This window comes from Hemisphaericaspora subhashii, assembly GCF_019202705.1.
Source record: "Hemisphaericaspora subhashii strain CBS 10753 chromosome Unknown scaffold6, whole genome shotgun sequence".
In the NCBI taxonomy this organism is placed as follows: Eukaryota; Fungi; Ascomycota; class Pichiomycetes; order Serinales; family Debaryomycetaceae; genus Hemisphaericaspora; species Hemisphaericaspora subhashii.
In genome coordinates, this window is record NW_026057209.1 from 185439 (window position 1) to 204876 (window position 19438).

The window sequence follows — 19438 nt, forward strand, 5'->3', positions numbered from 1 at the left end:
CTAATATTAATTATATCCCTTTTATAGACATATAAACTTTGCAATAAACACATTGCTGCATTTCTCTAAAAGATTAATCCTATTAAGATGATAAATGCTAATACACCAATCAAAATCATTAAACAACATAACATTCTCCCACCCGATTTCCGTTGATATCGTTCCGCTTGACGTAATTCATTCGAAGCTTGTCTTGCGTTTGAGCTATAACTAAAGATATTATTCTCTATTGTATCGATTTGAAATTGTTGTTCATTGATAATTGTGGATAAATTGGAAAAGATTTCATTTATTTCTAGTGTATCTTGTTGGATTTGATGGATTTCTCGTTCTCGCTCTTGGATTAGTATAGTTTGTTGTTCGAGCTCTTCGGCGTTTATAGGCTCGTAAGTGATTTGCACCTGTTGTTGCTGTGTACCTAAAGCGGTACCTTGATCTGTGCTGGCAGCGCCACTGGTTTCTGTTCCGGTAGATTTTGGTAGTTGATTAACTTGGCATGATTCAAATCGTTTCTGATAGTTTTTAAAAACACCCAAATTATCTTTTATAAGTTTAATTTGAATTCCTTCTCGTTGTTTTAAATAATTTATAATTTCAACATCTTCGTGTTGATTCTCGATTGTTTTAGTTATAGAATTTAACTGTTTAATAAACTCATTCAATTTCTTAAAGGCATCAGTTGTCTTCTTAAACTGAGAACTCAAAGTTTCACCTAATTCACTTTGATTTGGGGATTGTTCAAAGTCAACTAAATTATCTTTAATTGAAGATAAGTGAGTATATTTTATATGATGAAGTTGATTCTCGATACTGGTTGATACGGTTTCGAATTCAGGATAATCTTTGTATTTGTGTGATTGGTTCGTTCTTGTGCTTTCTAAATCACTGTCAAATGGGTTGTTGAACGACATATCTGCTTGTTAGTTCAGTTGTGTTAGAAATAGATATATAAATAGAAGAAGTGGCGATATTTGGTTGTAGTAGGGAGATCTTCTGGCGTGTGAGGAAAAGTTAAAACGGGGCACGGAAGCGAAAAAGAAATCTTGGTACGGGAATATTTCTACTACGGGAAAATAATCCACCATTTTACTACGGGGGAATATTACAGCAGAGATGACGAGGGTAACAGGTTTGATTAAAGTTAATAATAAAACGTTATTAAATTAAATTAAAAATAAAACCATTACAAAGAAAAGACAAATCTATAAATACTTTAGCTAATTACAAATGTCTGTGTTTATTCTTGTTCAGAAATAAACTTTTCACACTCTAAAGCAGCCATACAACCAGTACCTGCGGAAGTAATAGCTTGTCTATAAATTTTATCTTGAACATCACCAGCAGCAAAAACACCTTCAATAGAAGTAGCAGCAGTACCTGGTTTAGTAATGATATATCCAGCTTCATCCATATCAAGTTGCTTTTCGAAAATCTTGGTAGCTGGGGTGTGACCAATAGCATAGAATAAACCATTAACTTCTAATTCACTTTGTTCATTAGTCTTGTTGTTAACAATAGTTAATGACTTTAATAATTTTCCATCACCTTTAGCTTCAATGGCATTAGTGTTCCATAAAACTTCTAATTTCTCATTATTGGCAACTCTCTTTTGCATAATATTAGAAGCTCTTAATTGATCTCTTCTAACTAATTGATAAACTTTAGAACCGTACTTAGTCAAAAACAAAGCTTCTTCACAAGCGGAATCACCACCACCAATAACAGCCAACGGCTTATTTCTAAAGATTGGGACAGCACCATCACAGACAGCACAAGCAGAAATACCTTGTTGCCAATAAGTTTCTTCACCTGGTAAGTGCATTCTCTTGGCAGAGGCACCAGTGGCAATAATAATAGCATCAGTGGTGATTGGTTCACCATCTTCATTCCATTCAGTCCATAATTTGAATGGTCTAGTTGATAAATCAACTTTTGAAATAGTTTCAGTAATAATATCAGTACCGAATCTAATAGATTGTTCTCTCATTCTTTCCATTAAGGTGGTACCATTGATACCTTCTGGGAAACCTGGGAAGTTTTCGATATCGGTGGTTGTAGTTAATTGACCACCAGCAGCGATACCGTTGGCTAACATACCTTCATATAAAGTAGGTTTAATTTCAGCTCTAGCTAAATAGATAGCAGCAGTATGAGCAGCTGGACCAGATCCAATAATAGTAACTTTGTGATGAACCATGTTTAGTATGTGTGTGTTTGAATATATATACAATTAAGGGTACAGAAAGGAAAGAACGTTGAAATAATGGAAAAGAAGAATTTCTAGAAAATCTTAAATCTATTTAAATAAAATAAAAACGTCGTTGTGAAATTTTTCAGTTGAAGAATGCGGCGGCGGTCTTTGAAGAACGTGATTTCTAATTGTCAAGATCGGTCTAGACAAAAAAAAAAAAATCTTAATAAGCGAAAAAAAGGATCGGAGTTCTTTTCCGAGTTTATCCATAAACACCGAATTATTGGATGAGCTAATCAACCATCTCATTTGTATATTTACTATCGTATAAATCACGTTTATTTCCATTTTAAGTTTCTTTTACGAAATCACTACAAACTTCATAACTTGTCTCTAGAGAGCTGCTGGTCATTGATACATATGAAAGTCATTACAACTTCCAGAGTAAGAAAAAACTGTGGCTCTTTATTACTTCATGATTACAAAATACAAATAAAGAAACCAATAACAAATAAGTTCGAAATATGTCGAACGTGTATGACCTCATCTCTTCGAGATCACTCCCTGGCTGACATATTTGTTTCATTTCGATGCATAATATAAGCCTCATTCATTATTATTTATTATTCTGGAAGATTCTAAAATCTCGGCAAAGAAAATACCAATCGCCTATTCCAGAATCTATATAATATTCTTTTTATCTAATTAATCACATCAGCTGTTCCCATCTTCCGTGTTATTTCAGCATAAACTCCTTTACTATAGGACAGCCTTGAAACACTGGGTCTAGCAATACATTACTCATAAACCACTGCAACCCCTTTCTCCTTTCTTCCAACCAATTCTTGGATTCAAACAACCGATCCAAACTTAAGCTATCTTTAGGTGGCAACGGAGGTATCATAACCCCTGGATCATCTTTAAAATAATCGGCAAGGTCGTGTCTGAGTTTATGTATCTCTCTATATCGTTTATATATCAAAATCGAAGAATAGATAGAATCATCTAACGTGATCTTAATGGACCAGACCATATATGGAGACCCTGATTCACCTGTAATTGAATGGTTTTCGCCTACGATGACATCGGTTATATGTGATAGTTTGTTGTTATGATTATGGGGATGATTGGAATGAGGATTACTAGATTCTATTTCTTCTCCATTATGTAGTTCTATCGGTACTGGTAATATCTTATTTAGTTTTGATACTGAATCGGATTTATTCCTACTCATACGATGTTTAGTTACTTTGGTGATTAATGAACCAACATATCTCCGTGTTTTCACATCCTTGCTTTGTTTCTTGTTCCCCTTTTTAAGCTTGACCGAATCTATTTTTTTCTATGTTTTCACGTGACTGAATTTAATTCCGGTCTCCATCATTTTTCTACTTAACAACCTTGATTTCATTTGTAAGATGGATAATATTTCAACCAGAAAGCAAGCATCCCATAGAACGCATAATGAGTAATCCAATGAATACCAAATATACGGCATGGAAACAGATGGTACATAGATGGCAAGCCCGTCGTGACATCCCCTTCCGTAAACGTTTTTTCGTCGGATATGACCTTCATGGAAATACCTATTGGGAATTCACCAATGATGGAAACATGCAAAGATTACGTAGAAAACTCGAACCATTCAAGCCTGAATTCTATGAAGCTGATTATTTCAAAAGCATCCCTCCACAATGGTTACAATGGTTAAGACGTACTAGGAATACGCCGCCTAGTTTACAGGAACTTGTGGATGATCAGGTGAGACAACTGAGGATTAAGATATTGGCAAAGCAGCTGGACGAGAGGTGGCATATGGAGAAATTGAGGTTGGATCAAGAGGAGAATATGAAGTTGAGAAAGGAGTTGGAAAAAGTTGAAAGGGAAGCTAAGGAGTTTAAGCAGGTGAAATCAGAAGAGGCAGACCCTTGGAAACTTGCGGATGAATCAAAAGATAAAGATCCAATACAATCAGCTACAATTAAACCAAGAGCCGAGGAGCCAATAGAAGACCCCTGGAAACAAGCTGATGAGTCGAAAGATAAGGACCCAATACAATCAGCTACAATTAAACCAAGAGCCGAGGAGCCAATAGAAGACCCCTGGAAACAAGCTGATGAGTCGAAAGACAAGAATCCTATAGAATCAGCATCAATCAAACCCAGGAAATAGTAGAGAAAAACGTCTCATGAAATTCACACACACATGTATATAGTTTTCATGCTTCTATAAAACTTTGTATATTTATTATTTAATCTAATCAACACCAAGGTAGTCGTCACTCAACGACCCTTTTGAACTTCTAGTTTCACTTGTCAAATTTAATTTCTCCTCAAATAATTCTAATAACTTATCACTGTATTTCTCCAACATCATATGGGTAGAATTGGGCTTATCCTCCAATAACACAAGAGTCTCACGAAGCTTCTCACCCAACAACAACTTCTCTTCCGCAGTCAATAAAGCGACATTCCTACCAACCTCATCTAATTTTCCCATCGTTATCTCTGTCAAACTCTTCCCAGGTATGACTCTCGTACTACTGGTACGAGAGGGAGTAGGTGACCCTAGATTTACATATGGCTTCACCCCTGTACTACCACCATTCCCAATACTACTACGTACACTTCTCATAGTTTGCGAGGAAACAGGACTGGATAACCTAACAGGCAGACTCGACCTTAAGGGAGACTGTAATTTCGGAATCACGGGTGTCGGGGAACTTTGTTTCACAAATGGTGATTTCAACTTCGGTGGGGGGCTATATGACGCAGATCCACCATTCTGGCTGGATATCTTCGGTGGAGACCTTCCTAATGGCGACGACGCTCCCAGTCGGATTGATTTCCGCTCGGGGGAGACGGGTTTGGAGAGGGATGTTGTTGGAAGTATCTTTCTTGTGACTTTTGAATACATTGGCATGACTAGTCCATCTTCACTCGATTCGGATTCACTACTGCTACCAACCACCGTCGACGAGGAAGGAGGTGGGGGTGCTGCCGGAAGAGAGGTGGAAGATTTGAGAATATCCCAGATAAACAAAACCCCATCCATACCTATCGTGACCAATTCAGATTCATTATGAATAAACATCCCGATTAAGGGGTCCAGATGTGCCCAGACCACACTAACATGATTTCCTGACAAATAATTAAACAATCTCAAACTGCGGTCGGCACACCATGCAATTAATAAATTCTTGTGTTTATGCATACGTTCGACCAAAACCGTCTCCGTTCCATTCTCATCACGGAGCTTTATACTTCGTTTGAGTTCATAGTTGATGGATGTAATATCGTATATCTGAAGAGATTTATCGATTGTACTAACTACCAATTCCTCATCCATGATTTCCATAGCAACCGGGGAGGATTTTAGGGTTATGATTTTCTCTTGATATACTTTCACCTCTTGATTTTCCTCCATTAATCTATGCACAGATATAGTTCGATCTGTCGAACATACAAATATCCTATCTTGATTCTGAATCAACCTGATAAGATTCCCATTATGTAAGGGAACCGTCTGTAAAATATCCCATTCCCCATCTTTACTTTGTTTATAAAAAAATTGCAACATCCGGTCACGCGATATGGTGGCTATAATCCCCCATTTATGGAATTGAAAATAAATAATCTCATTTATGCTCAGTGAATGCGCCTTGGTGGTATATATATGTTTATATCCCGTTTCTAGGAGTTGAATAATATATAATGCACCATACTTATCTCCTAATACTAGCATATTGTTGTCATTGTAGGCTTCGATTGAAGTGAGGTTGTTGACTAAGATATCATGGTTTGGGAGTTTGAAGTCTACGATATCGACAGGGGATAGGTCTTGGTTAAGACGTTTGATGTGGCCCTGTTTGGAGAAGATGTAACTATGTCCCGTGGATACTTGCTTTATACCGCCAAGGTTTTGGGCAAGCGATTGGGTGAGTGGAGATGCGGAGTTCGTTTCTTTGTGGTGGAGCTTGATGGTTTCTGTGTCGGTTAAATAGGTTATGTACTCGTCGGAAATGTTACATACTTTGATAATTGATTTGCTTGAATACTGTTCTTTCTTCGGACTGGGACATCTCGCTTCGACATCTCCAGTCTGGACTAATTCAGAAATATTCATACTCATAACCAGATAATCACCAGTTCCAAACCATACTTTTTCCCTTTCATAATCCACCACAACCGATCCAAAGTCAAACCCGGGCTTCTGGAGACTCACCAACTTCGCTCCAATATCAAAATTATTCTGCAACTTCAACACTAATAACAGATTCAGACTCGTAATCACCAAAACCTCATCATCATTCAAGATCGCCCCATCAATAAAATTCGAATTCATCAATTGTCCCAAAATACAATTCTTCCCCTTTAGGACCTCCACTCTATTCCTGCCTGACCCACTCCCATTATCGATCTTATTATCATGTTCAAATTTCCATATCTTAATAATCCGAAGTCCTAGAGTTATGATCCCCGCTTTTTCATGCCATATCATCCGATTAATCACCGACGTACATCGATTACTCCCAATTAATCCTGCACCACTCTGGCCGAGTTTCCATATATTGATATATCCATCATTCACGACACCTAAGGAACATAGATATTTCAGATCGGGGGAGAATGCTAATGAATTTATACCGAATGAATGCTCATAGATGATCATGATTGGTGAATGGGACAGATTTGGCGCGAGGGAGAAGAGGAGGATACGGGGGAGATACCCAGATTCTCCAATTGCGAGTAAACGGGAATTGGGTGAGATGGCTAGACTTGAGATTGTTCGGAGTTTTTGTTTGAGTTTGCTGGGTGAGGTCAGGGATAGGTCTTGATCTGGGATGTTTGGGTCGGCGCCAGGACTATTGTTGGAGGAGGTGGTGATGATACTGGGTGAGTTGATGGGGAAGCCGTATGAATCTCGCTCCACTATTTCAGTCAGGTCATATATGCTAGGTGGTAGGTTGTGTTGTTTTGAATTGGCACAAAAGAAGCGTTGTCTTGTAGTTTTGGTGCTATCTGTTGGATCTAGGATATTTACAACCACCCCTCCACTGGCAACATATGCAATGATATTATCTTGGGCTATGAATTGGTTGGATGATTTGGCAGAAGTGCCAATTACTTTGTTTATAGTAAGGTCATACATTAGTGAACTGGACTCATCACTACTGTTGCTACTAGCACTATTCATTGTAGTGTGTATAAAGCTTCAAGTGTCAAGGATCATATTGTTTGTTTTGAAGAAGAATTTTGATCCATTTGACAGATGTCGCGATTTGGATTTTTTGCATCAGTTGCGACATTCTTCAGTAGGATAAAATGTCGCATGTTATAAACTCATCATTTTCTATTTTACTTCGTTTTTTGGCAACACTAATCTCCTGTAGCATTACAAAATGTCTGAAGAAATATCATTATCTATAGAAGAAACGAACAAACTCAGACTTAAAGCCGGATTGAAACCGATTCCAATACCGCGACAACAGCAACAACCTAAAGATGACTCCATCATAGAATTATCAATAGAGGAAACTAATAAACTACGGATATCAATTGGACTAAAACCAATCCCAATTGAAAAGTCCCAAGAGGATATCGAGATTGAAAACTATAGGAAATATCAAGAACAAAAACGGGCACAAGTCGAAATCCAGAATGCAAGAAAAAGAAGACCCCAAGAAGAAACAATGATCATACCTGATCGAATTGAAAGTGAAGGGATTGTGGATACTGATGATTGGTTGAACAATCTAGGTAAACCATCCATCAAGAAGCAGAAGAAACCCCTCCTTACAAAGTCGAATAAGACTGATGATATAGATATTAAAGAGACTAGAATAGGTCATACTGGGAAAGAATTGCGACAAATTCACAACGAGGAGATCCTTACACTTGCAGACACTGATATAATTAATAATGAAGATGAAGATGAAGGTGATATCTTGACTAATGAAAGACTTTTAGCGGAGGCAAAACTCAAACGAGACCTAGATGAGAAGAAACAAGCAGAAAGTGTTAAATATAGCGGAAGGCGATATCAAAATCAAGATGACAAAAGCGAGAGTGAGGATGAGGATGAAGAAGGGGGCAGTGAATATTTGACGAAAGAGAAATTAGTCATGACTGGATCTGAGATTGTTCTTCCAAAGTCGAAAGACGTTGATAGGAGTAAGAAGAGTAATGCTGATATGAAATTTGGTGATTTATTTGAGGAATTGGATACAGTTGAAGAAGTCAAGAAACCAAAGAATGTCATAAAGATGAAGAAAATCAAACAGAAAAAGAATTCATCTAGACCAAAAATCGTTTCAGAATCAATCAAGACTGAGCCAATCGAATTGGAAAACATTGAGGTTGATATAGAAGACGAATATGAAGAATTACAACAAGCTATTAAGTCTAGTCGGGAGTCTAAACAGAAGAGTAAGGGTGCTTTGAGTGTTGAACAGTTGGCTTATGAAATAGCTGAGACTAGGAGATGGGAGTTTGAGAATAAGTTAGAAAAAGAGGAATTTGATACATTTGATGATACGTCGGATTTTTTGAATAATTTGGATAAGAAAGTTTTGTCTAAACAGGAAGATGAAGAAGAGCCGCACTTAAAGATCAAAATTGATAGTGATGGTGTTGAGGATAACGGTACTAAGGAATCCCTTGAAAATGGAGCGAGAGATGAAAACAAGCACGATGAACATGAAGACGAGGATAGGACTACAGCAGAGCCTGAAGAAGGACCTAAGTTTAATAGAAGTTTAGCGGAAACACTAAAGTTTCTTCATGCAAAAAATCTAGTTTCTAAGGAAACTGACTTAGAAAAGAAGCAAGAATTAGAACGGAAAGAAGCTGCTAAACAATCAGAATTACTTCGAATTAAGATTGGAATTGAAGAAAGAATATTACGAGATGAATTGGAAAAGGATAAATCATATATGAAACTACTGAAAGTAGATCGAGAAGTTATGTTTAGTAAGGAATTAGATAAACGTTTAGTATCTAAGGGTATAGTGGTTGATAATAATACCAATAATAGACTGTATGATAGAAGAATCAATGGGAATAAGAATACAAATAAGAAGAGTGAGAATAAGCTTAAACAATATAATCCAAAGGTACTGTTAAGTTATAAGGATGATGAGGGTAGAATCCTAAATACTAAACAAGCTTATAAACATTTATCACATAAATATCATAATACTGGATTATCTAAAAGAGGTAAGACTGGTGGTAGTAGCAGTAGTAAAGAAGTAAGTGAAGATAATAATAAGTCACTTGAAGGTACAATTATTTAGTTGTTAGTTAGAGTATTTACGAAATGGGGTATAGATGTAACATGAATGTAATTGATGTAAATGATGTAATCAATTTTAATATGCGTGCGTAATTACCGATTTTCGGTAATTAATAAATTTATTTATGGAACTGAAAAGAAAGAAAAATTTGAAATTGCTTTTATTTACGAAAGAAAATGCATATGGCAGAAGAGATGAAAAAGATAAAAAGTTTATTTTTAATTTGCCCATTGTTCACTTTGCCTTGCTTTACGGTAATTGGTTACTACTGTAAAAAAATTTTAACTTAACATCTTCTACTTGTCAATACTTTAGTTTTATATTTAAATTTAAATAAATCTTCAATCCTTTTTAAATATTTCAAATTCCTTCTTCTTCTTCAATTGATTTTCGTTTTGTTTTTGATTTTTCTTAACTAACAAAGAAGAATTCGGTAACAAAGGAANTTTTCGTTTTGTTTTTGATTTTTCTTAACTAACAAAGAAGAATTCGGTAACAAAGGAAAATTAGGGTCCTTAATTAATTAATAATCAGTATTAAGGATATTTCGGAATAAATCAAATAATTTTTTTTACACCAAAAGTTCCGCCAGAATATTTTCAATATATCAACTTCAACCAACTACTACTAAGAGAATAATATTAGATGGGAGTTGATGAATCAGAGATTAAACTGTATTCCTTAAATACAGATTATAATACCAATATAATACCCGCGAACAGTACACCCATGCACAAAACATCAGTATCTATTGGGGGGATGACCTGTGGTGCTTGTTCTGCTACTATAACAGAACAACTAGAATCTACTATTGGTATAACAAATGCATCCATCTCATTAGTAACAGAAAATGGCTTAATCACTCATACTTCTCAAATTACTCCTGATCAAATAAAACAAATAATTGAAGATTGTGGATTTGATGCTCTGATTGAAGCAACTAAACTTATTACTAATAATGAAAGTTCAACCCCTACTACTATGGAAACATCTATTGCTATTGGTGGTATGACTTGTGGTGCATGTTCTGCTTCTATTACTGAACAACTTGAAAATAAACCAGGTGTCAACTATGTTTCTGTATCATTAGTTACTGAAGAAGGATTAATTAAACATGATTCAACTATACTGCCTCAAGAAATTATACAAGCTATTGAAGATTGTGGGTTTGATGCTAAATTAATTAAATCTGTTTCAGATACAGCATCTTCAAGTGATGATGAAGAAGAACATGAAGAAATAACACTCAGAATTTTGGGTATACAGAATCATACTGATCAAAGTACATTAAGATATAATTTAGAAGCATATATGCATAGTTGTTCTGGTATAATAGACTTTGATTTAATGTTACAAGGTATTGTATCTGCCACTACTGAATCAGGATATCAAGTATTGGGTCCCATTGCACCTCCACAACTGTCAGATTCTCCATCCTCAGAAGCAGATTCGTCTGATGAATTATCAATTACTTATAACCCAAACCTAATTGGAATCAGAGATATCGTAGATGGATTAAATGATATCGATCATGATATTGGATTTTTTGTTATAAACTCAATAGATCAATCAACATCAACACAATTGAAATTACTTTCCAAAGCTAAAGATATAAAATATTGGCAAAGTAACGTAATACAATGTTTAATATTCGGTATACCGATAATGGTACTTAATCATACCCAACAGAAGAAATTTTGGATGAATTTAATGGTTTTCCCAGGATTATTTTTAGTGACATTAATTCAACTTTTATTAGGATCATATGTATTATTCAAATTAGGTGAAGTATTTCTTAAAAAGACAAATTCATTTGTTAGAAATAAATTTAAAGGAGCAACCATGGATGTTTTGGTTTGTATTTCAACTTCAATCTCATATATTTTTTCAATCACAACTATCATTCTTAGTGTTTGGAAAGGTCAAACAAATAAACCTCCCAAGGTATTGTTTGATACTTTAGTTATGCTTGTTGGATTTGTTTCATTTGGGAAATTATTGGAAAATAAAGCAAAAGGTGCCACATCAACTGCATTATCTAGTTTACTTTCATTAACACCTTCCATTTGTACAATTGTCAAAGATACAGCCGGATATGAAGAATTCATGAAACAACAACATATCTCATCCCAAAACGAAAAGAAACCCGCCAGTGCCAATAGTACAATTCACGATTTTGCAACAAGAACAATCAGTATCGACTTAATCCAACCCAACGACATTGCCATTGTCTTACCAGGAGGTAAAATCCCCGCGGATGGACATATCGTATTTGGTGAAACCGAAGTTGACGAATCCATAATCACAGGAGAATCCCTCCCAATCCACAAACGTCCCTCAGATCCCGTCATTGGAGGTTCCTTAAATGGACCCCACTTGATACATATTAGAGTGTCACGTACTGGTCATAAATCCCAACTTCAACAAATTATTACACTAGTCAAGGAATCACAAGTTAATAAAGCCCCAGTTCAACGGTTTTCAGATTATATTGCTGCCAGATTCGTTCCAGTTGTGCTAGCACTTAGTTTATTCACATTCATTGCCTGGTTGATAACTTGTAATATCGTGCATATTGACAATTTACCCCTGATTTTCAAAAAGGATGAAAATGGGAAATTTTTCGTTTGTTTAACTTTAGCTATTTCGGTGGTGGTGGTGGCATGTCCATGTGCTTTAGGTTTAGCTGCTCCAACTGCAGTCATGGTGGGGACTGGAGTAGGCGCTACCAATGGGGTGTTGATTAAAGGTGCTGATATTTTGGAAAAGACAACAGGTGTGAATGTGATTCTATTTGATAAGACAGGAACATTGACTACTGGAGAAATGGTGTTGGCAGGGTATAAACAGGTATTACCAGAGAATGAAAAAGACATTAATTCTAATGAATGGTGGGAACTTGTTGGATCGGTAGAATGTAATTCGGAACATCCTGTAGGTAGAGCATTAACAAAAGCCGCCAAGGCCAAATTAGGTCTTCATTTCGATGAAGATCAATTCGATACCACAATTGGAGAAATCAAAGTCTTGACAGGACAAGGTATTCAAGCAGAAGTCACATTACGAAATATGAAAACATATCATGTCTGTGTTGGGAATTTAAAACTCCTCCAACTGACCTTCCCCGACCTCATTTCCTCCACGTCCTCCTTCTCCCACATCACCCCTCAAAACATCAACACCATCTCCCATGTCGTCATCAATGGCCACTATGCTGGATGTCTCGAGCTCGCAGATGCCGTCAAACAAGGATCCCGTGAAGTCGTCCAATATCTCAAACAACAAGGATACATAGTCGGAATGGTCACCGGTGATAATCGTGGAGCTGCTTTCAAGATCGGTCGTGATGTCGGTATATCAGAATCCAATATCTTTTATGAAGTTAGTCCCATTCACAAAGACACTATAGTTAGTGAAATCAAATCCCGTCTCGGTGGGGATAAAAACGTCGGTGTTGCATTCGTGGGGGATGGGATTAATGATGCTCCAGCATTGGCAAAGGCAGATATAGGTATGGCTGTGAGTTCAGGTACTGATATTGCGATTGAGAGTGCAGATATTGTCTTGATTGGTAGTGGTGGGAATAGAGATAGTGGCAAGACTACTGACTTACATGGTGTGATTAACGCTTTGGGGATATCAAATGTTACATTTAATAGAATTAGACTTAATTTCGTCTGGGCGGTGGTTTATAATGTGTGTATGTTACCTTTTGCCATGGGTTGTTTTTTGCCATTTGGGATTATGTTGTCTCCGGTGATGGCTGGTGCGGCTATGATGATGAGTTCACTTAGTGTGGTGCTTAGTTCTTTGATGTTGAAGAGATGGAGACCGCCTACGATTGAGAGGAAGACAATTGTAAGTAGTGGTGATTTAGAGGATGGTGGGGTTAAGTTTGCGGTTGACGAGTTTAGTTTGAAGAATGGGACGGTTGATGAATTTAATTCCGTGAAGAGAAAGAAACGTTTTCTGTTTTCGACATGGTTGTCCAAGTTGAACATGAGAAGTGGTGCTGCACGTGTGTCTAGAACAATGAATCAAGAGTATGAATTAGTTCCTGGTCATGTCTAGTTTAAGAGGTTTTCTTGCACTTGTATTTGATTTTACATAAAAGTTAAGAGTTTGGCCCTATTCTTTCTTTTTAACAATGACTTCGAGATAGTTAATTCCAAGATTGTTTTAAGTTTATTATTTTTAATTTAACTTGTTTATAGATTCTGCATTTATTAATTAATGTTTTATGATAGTTTATGTACGTAAACGACAACTAAAAAATGTGCCTACCTTAAAAAGTAGGCTTAGGCAATTGTGGCTTACCTTGCAGAGAAGATTTACATTTCCCCTTTGTGACAAAGTGGTATGTGAACCTATACATACATGTGGTCTAACAGTTTCCCCAGCATTTGTCTTTCCTTAATAATTTACTATGGCATTTCAAAAAAACTAAAAATTTGGTGCACAGTAAAAATTTTCTTTAAGTGTATTTTAATTTTTTTGGTTGCAAAAACTAAAAATCCAAAATATCGAAAAACTTAAATCAACTTGATATATAATCCTATCAAATATTCTTTATATTTCAATTTCTGTCAATTTTTACTTTCTTTCATTCTTTTCCTTCTTCTTCTTTTCTTTCTTCCTTTTTCCTAACATCAAGACAATAGGTAACCGACAATGAAGTTACAAAAGATTCTCATTGCTTTAGTGACCATTCAAACTGTCTGGTCGTTGGTTGTTCCAGATATGGACGGCAGCGATTCTGACTGTGACGACAACTTGAAGTCTATTATTGCCCAAGGAGGTAAAATCAAACCTAAGCACTACAGTAAGACTTATTCCAAGGGTGTTTCAATCATTGCTGAGAAGAAGAAGGGGAAAGGGAAGAAGATTAAAAAGAAGAAGAAGAAGATTAAGAAGGTTAAGAAGAAGGTTAAGAAGAAGATTTTTAAGAAGCAAAATGTTGATGATTGGGAGTATGATGAGAAGGGAATTCCTATCCCACCTTCAGCCCCTGATTATGAACTTGACATTGATTTGGAGGAAGAATTTCCTGAACCGAAATTTGAAGGTGTACCAAAGATTGAAGAACCTAAGTTGGACATTAAACCTAAGAAGGGACACTATGAACCTAAGGCACTTAATTATAAGCGTGACCTTGCTGGAAATGGTGAGGATGAAGCTACACTTGCCGAAATTGATGAATCATTTGAACACCTTGCTGAACAAGATGTCGACTTCCAAGCTCAAATTAGTTTGGGTGGTTTGAAGGCTAAGTTTAGTAAGAATAAGGGTAACGTTGAAGAAGAGGATGAGGATGAAGAAGAAGAAGAGGAGGAAACCAAGAAGGGAAAGGAACAGCCAGAGGAAGAAGAAAATCCAAAGGAAAAAGAACAAGAACAAGAGAAGGAAAAGGATCCTGAATCAAAGAAGTCTAAATTTAGTGGAAAGTTCAAGAAGCCAGACTTGAAGGGAATGTTCAGCAAGAATAAGAACAAGGACAAGAACAACAACGAAACCGAAAAGACTAAGGAAGAAAATAAGGAAGGCTGTGATGAAGAGGAAGAGGAAGTAGAAAAGGAGAAGGAACAAGAAGAAAAGAAGTCTAAGGGTGGAAAGTTCAAGGGTAAGTTTAGCATGAAGGATCTCAAGGCTAAGTTCAGTAAGGGTAAGAAGAATAAGAACAATGACAAGCTAAAGGAACAACCAAAGGAAGAACAACCAAAGGAAGAAAAACCAAAGGAAGAAAAACCTAAGGAAGAAAAACCAAAGGAAGAAAAACCGAAGGAAGAAAAACCAAAGAAAGAAGAGAAATCTAAGGAACAACCAGTTGAACAACCCAAGGAAGAAAAACCAAAGGAACAGCCAAAGGAGCAACCTAAGGAGCAACCTAAGGAGCAACCTAAGGAGCAACCAAAGGAACTACCAAAGGAAGAAAAACCAAAGGAACTACCAAAGGAAGAAGAATGTGAAGAAGAAGTTCCTGAAGATTCTAAGAAGTCTAAGTTCGGCGGAAAGTTCAAGAAACCAGATTTGAAGGGTATGTTTGGAAAGAACAATAATAAGGATAACAACAACAAGGAAGAAGAAGAAGGTTGTGAAGAAGAAGAAGAAGAATCTAAGGACAAACAAAAGTTCTCTGGCAAACAAGTTGATGAAGGAAAACGTGATCACGATGGTAAGCATGATGGAAATCACAATGACCATGTCAACAAACCTGAAGACCACCACAACAGGGCTGATGGTAAGCACGATGATCATCACGATCGCAAACATGATGATAAGCTTGATGGAAAGGACAAAGACCATCATGACAGACACGACGGTAAGGACAAAGACAATCACAATAGTCATGATGGTAAGCTTGACGGCAAACATGATGGCAAGGATAATGATCACCATAACAGACATGATGATAAAGACAGAGACCATCACGGCAAGCACGATGAACACCATGATAGACACGATGATAAAAATGATGAACACCACGATAGACATGATGGAAAGAACGATGGTAACGATAAAGACCAACATGATAGATACGATGGTAAGGACAAAGACCATAATGACAGACATGATGGACACCATGATGGTAAGGACAAACATGATGACAAGAATGATGATCACCACAACAGGCATGATGGTAAGCTTGGGGGTAAGGATAAAGACCACCACGACAGACACGATGGTAAGAATGATACTCATCACAATGGTAAACTTGATGGTGACGATAACAATGATAAGGAAGGAAAGGGGGACAACAACAAGGACCAAGGTGGCAAAGACCAAGGCCAAGGTGCAAAGACCAAGTTCCCAAAGTTGGCCAAGTTGAAGGAAAAGTTTAGTAAGGGAAATATGGGTGGTAACAAGAATCAAGATAAAGAAAAAGATTATGACGATGATTATGAAGATGGTTATGAAGATGGTTATGAAGATGGTTACAAGAATCGCAAGGGTGATAAAAACAGTGGTGACCGGGATGTTGACAAGAACAGAGGTAACTTAGATGGTGACAGGAACAGAGATAAGTTGGATGATGACAAGAACAGAAGTAATACGGATGGTGACAAGAACAGAACCAATACGGATGGTGACAAGAACAGAAATGATTTTGGTAAGCTCTCATCCCCTGAAGTTGCAAACGTAATTCAAAAGAGAAACATCAAATTTGGTGGTGGTAAAAATGAAGAAACGGACAATGGTAAGTCCAAAGAAGATAACACCAAAGATGGTGGCAACAGTTTAAAATCCAAGTTCGGAAAAGGAGGGGACCAGGAAGAAGACAACAACAGCAACAAAGATCAAGGTGAAGGTTTTAAGACTAAATTTCCAAAGTTGGCCAAATTGAAGCAAAAGTTCAGCAAAGGTGGTAATGGTAAAGATAATCAATCCAATGGAAAGGAGAAGCAAAAAGAAAACGAAAACGATGATAATGAAAACGAAAAAGAATGGTCAGATGTTGATTTTGATAATGAATTTGAAGATCTTCCACAACCTCCAAAGTTTAGCAATGGTCGTAAGAACAAAGGTGACGTTAACAAGGGTAAGAATGGAAAAGATTTTGATGATGACAGTGATTCCGAAGACGAAAAGCAAGCGAAGAATGGTAAATGGTATTAGTTGAAGGCTTGCTGGTTTGTTTTTGACTTCCAAAACTCTATTTTTTTATATTTGATAATTAAAAATTTTGCTGTTTCTAACAATAAGTTGTTCTCAAAGATTTTACTATGATCATTGATTTGTTTTCTATATAAGATATATAAATTTAAATACTTAATTGATGTTTTTCTTGCTTATAACATGTTCTATTTATTTGTTTGTAGATTAGTTGCGAAAAATTTCAGTGGTTGCAAAAAAAATGAACGCAAATCGTAAACTTTTAGAATATATTCTACCATATCCGACAGCTATTTAATTGCCATTTGTCAATGTTACAATATCAAAGAATAAAATCTAATCAAGAATACTAGAGATAACACCAAATTGTTTCATTTGGTGATGTAGCAGTATCCCTTGCTCATATTTGGGCTCGGAGCCATAAGAATTAATCACGTGTATATCACGTGGCAATGGTTTCAGGCTATGTAATACTCTATTAGATAGTACGCCCATACAGGGTTTTTTGAACCGCTTAAAGTCATATAGGTTCCCCCTCTAGGTCTTAGTCAAGGAGCCATATATAATACCTTTACAATTATTTATTTTCATATATCGTAATACATATGATTCAAGAAAAAAAATATTGAAAGAGAAATCCTCAAATATTACAAGATCCATTAGAAGATAATACTATTTTGTAGATTCTAGAGCGATATTAATAGGAAAAGTTATTTGCAACTAAAGAGATGGGTTCCCTATTAACTACAGTATAAATAAGAATGGACACTTATTGAATAAACTAATCGCATAAGAGATGTAAAATATTAGAATTTATAAATTTATTTATGTAGCTATATCACCACCTATAAAGCCAATAAAGCACCAGCAACTAAAGCAATGGCACCAGCAGAAAATTTGTTAGCAGAACCTTCGTAAATAGTTTCGTTGAAGACAGGGGCCAAAACAGTAACAGGTGGTTCTTCAGGAACTGGAGCTGGTTCTTCTGGAGCAATCGGAGCTGGTTCTTCTGGAGCAACTGGAGCTGGTTCTTCTGGAGCAACTGGAGCTGGTTCTTCTGGAGCAACTGGAGCTGGTTCTTCTGGAGCAACTGGAGCTGGTTCCTCTGGAGCAACTGGAGCTGGTTCCTCTGGAGCAACTGGACATTCAGTGGCATAAGGTTCACAGCTAGTGATGGTAACAACTTCGGTATGTAAAACTTCTTCAACAACTTCTTCAGCGTTGATGAGAGCAGCTGCAACAGCTAATAAAGCGACCTTGGAGAATTGCATTTTTGTATATTTATTAACGAAAGACTAGGAGTTGGAAATGATACTTGAATAGAATCTAAGGAAAGAGAATTCAAACAGGAGTTATCAATTTCGAGGAATCTCTCTTATTTTTATATTAGAAAATAGACGAATCAAACTTTTGTGATTGCAAATCACAAATTTTCTTAGTCGCATAGAAACAAAATTTTTAGACTTGCATGGAAATAAATTATCGGCATATTTATACGAAAAGTCAGATTGTAGGAAACCAGTTTCTAGAAGATTACTCTAGGTTCAGCTTACTCAGCTTGAAAGTGTCCAGCGAGTATACACCACTAGTTCAAAGAGTATTGGAGTGGCTTTTACAGAATTATAGGCTTTCTATGTCACTTTGTTTAAATGAATATGAAATTAAAAAATAATATTCGCTAAAATTATTAGACTGCATAAAAAATAATCCCCAAATTGTGCGAACAAGCCCCAAAAGGGAAACAGGTTTTACATTTTAAGAATCGAGATTGCGGCAATGGACGTCGAAATTAGCAGAAAAAGGACGTGTTCACTAATATTAATTCTTAATCCATTTTCATTATCTAGGTAAATCGACCCTTTGAACCAAGACGAACCCCCCTAGCTGTCTTCAGAATCAAAAAGAGTGCCTCGCTCTTGACATGACCAGCCCATCTTCATAAAGATTAAAAACTAACTTCTCTTATTCATGTTTTGTAAACAATAGTTTGACGAAATTATTTAATCTTACGATAAGCTTTAGCGCGTTTTGTGCAGTCTTATTGTCAATGTTACATAGATCATCCAAGAAATCCATTCAGGGGAAATGAAGGTCCCAATCAATTTGGGTCCACGTATCTGTCTAAGCAGGATCATTGAACTAGTTGCTCGATTTTAAATCTTTTCTATAGGAAATATAAGGGATGGGAGATGTAGCACTTGCTCTCAACGTTTGAATGTGATCTGCCATTCCCTCGGGCTCAAGAACCTGATTGAAGTAGCTTGAGTAACTTATGCACAAAAGAATTGATTTAGAAAGCTCGCAAATCCCTAACAACTGAAAACGATTCAAATGAGTATATA

The 19438-nt window shown here is 36.4% G+C and overlaps 9 protein-coding genes across 9 annotated transcripts; 4 read left to right on the top strand and 5 right to left on the bottom strand. All coding sequences in view use genetic code 12, as the record gives it.

Annotated features, from left to right (window-relative positions):
• Positions 1–65: 65 nt before the first annotated feature.
• Positions 66–911, bottom strand: PEP12 (SNAP receptor; the record flags this gene model as incomplete). The annotated part of the gene is made up of 1 exon (XM_049410374.1): positions 66–911. The coding sequence occupies one exon, from the start codon at positions 909–911 to the stop codon at positions 66–68; it is 846 nt and encodes a 281-aa protein (XP_049266080.1).
• A 326-nt stretch (positions 912–1237) lies between these two features.
• On the bottom strand, positions 1238–2197 carry TRR1 (thioredoxin-disulfide reductase; the record flags this gene model as incomplete). The annotated part of the gene is made up of 1 exon (XM_049410375.1): positions 1238–2197. One exon carries the CDS (start codon positions 2195–2197, stop codon positions 1238–1240), a length of 960 nt encoding a protein of 319 aa, XP_049266081.1.
• A 730-nt stretch (positions 2198–2927) lies between these two features.
• On the bottom strand, positions 2928–3425 carry J8A68_000676 (uncharacterized protein; the record flags this gene model as incomplete). The annotated part of the gene is made up of 1 exon (XM_049410376.1): positions 2928–3425. One exon carries the CDS (start codon positions 3423–3425, stop codon positions 2928–2930), a length of 498 nt encoding a protein of 165 aa, XP_049266082.1.
• A 230-nt stretch (positions 3426–3655) lies between these two features.
• Positions 3656–4363, top strand: J8A68_000677 (uncharacterized protein; the record flags this gene model as incomplete). The annotated part of the gene is made up of 1 exon (XM_049410378.1): positions 3656–4363. The coding sequence occupies one exon, from the start codon at positions 3656–3658 to the stop codon at positions 4361–4363; it is 708 nt and encodes a 235-aa protein (XP_049266083.1).
• Positions 4364–4447: 84 nt separating this feature from the next.
• On the bottom strand, positions 4448–7387 carry J8A68_000678 (uncharacterized protein; the record flags this gene model as incomplete). Its single annotated transcript, XM_049410379.1, has 1 exon — positions 4448–7387. The coding sequence occupies one exon, from the start codon at positions 7385–7387 to the stop codon at positions 4448–4450; it is 2940 nt and encodes a 979-aa protein (XP_049266084.1).
• Positions 7388–7592: 205 nt separating this feature from the next.
• Positions 7593–9485, top strand: J8A68_000679 (U4/U6-U5 snRNP complex subunit; the record flags this gene model as incomplete). The annotated part of the gene is made up of 1 exon (XM_049410380.1): positions 7593–9485. One exon carries the CDS (start codon positions 7593–7595, stop codon positions 9483–9485), a length of 1893 nt encoding a protein of 630 aa, XP_049266085.1.
• A 729-nt stretch (positions 9486–10214) lies between these two features.
• On the top strand, positions 10215–13556 carry CCC2 (Cu(2+)-transporting P-type ATPase; the record flags this gene model as incomplete). Its single annotated transcript, XM_049410381.1, has 1 exon — positions 10215–13556. The coding sequence occupies one exon, from the start codon at positions 10215–10217 to the stop codon at positions 13554–13556; it is 3342 nt and encodes a 1113-aa protein (XP_049266086.1).
• A 600-nt stretch (positions 13557–14156) lies between these two features.
• J8A68_000681 (uncharacterized protein) lies at positions 14157–17099 on the top strand (the record flags this gene model as incomplete). The annotated part of the gene is made up of 1 exon (XM_049410382.1): positions 14157–17099. One exon carries the CDS (start codon positions 14157–14159, stop codon positions 17097–17099), a length of 2943 nt encoding a protein of 980 aa, XP_049266087.1.
• An 842-nt stretch (positions 17100–17941) lies between these two features.
• PGA58 (Pga58p) lies at positions 17942–18367 on the bottom strand (the record flags this gene model as incomplete). The annotated part of the gene is made up of 1 exon (XM_049410383.1): positions 17942–18367. One exon carries the CDS (start codon positions 18365–18367, stop codon positions 17942–17944), a length of 426 nt encoding a protein of 141 aa, XP_049266088.1.
• Between the last annotated feature and the right edge of the window lie 1071 nt (positions 18368–19438).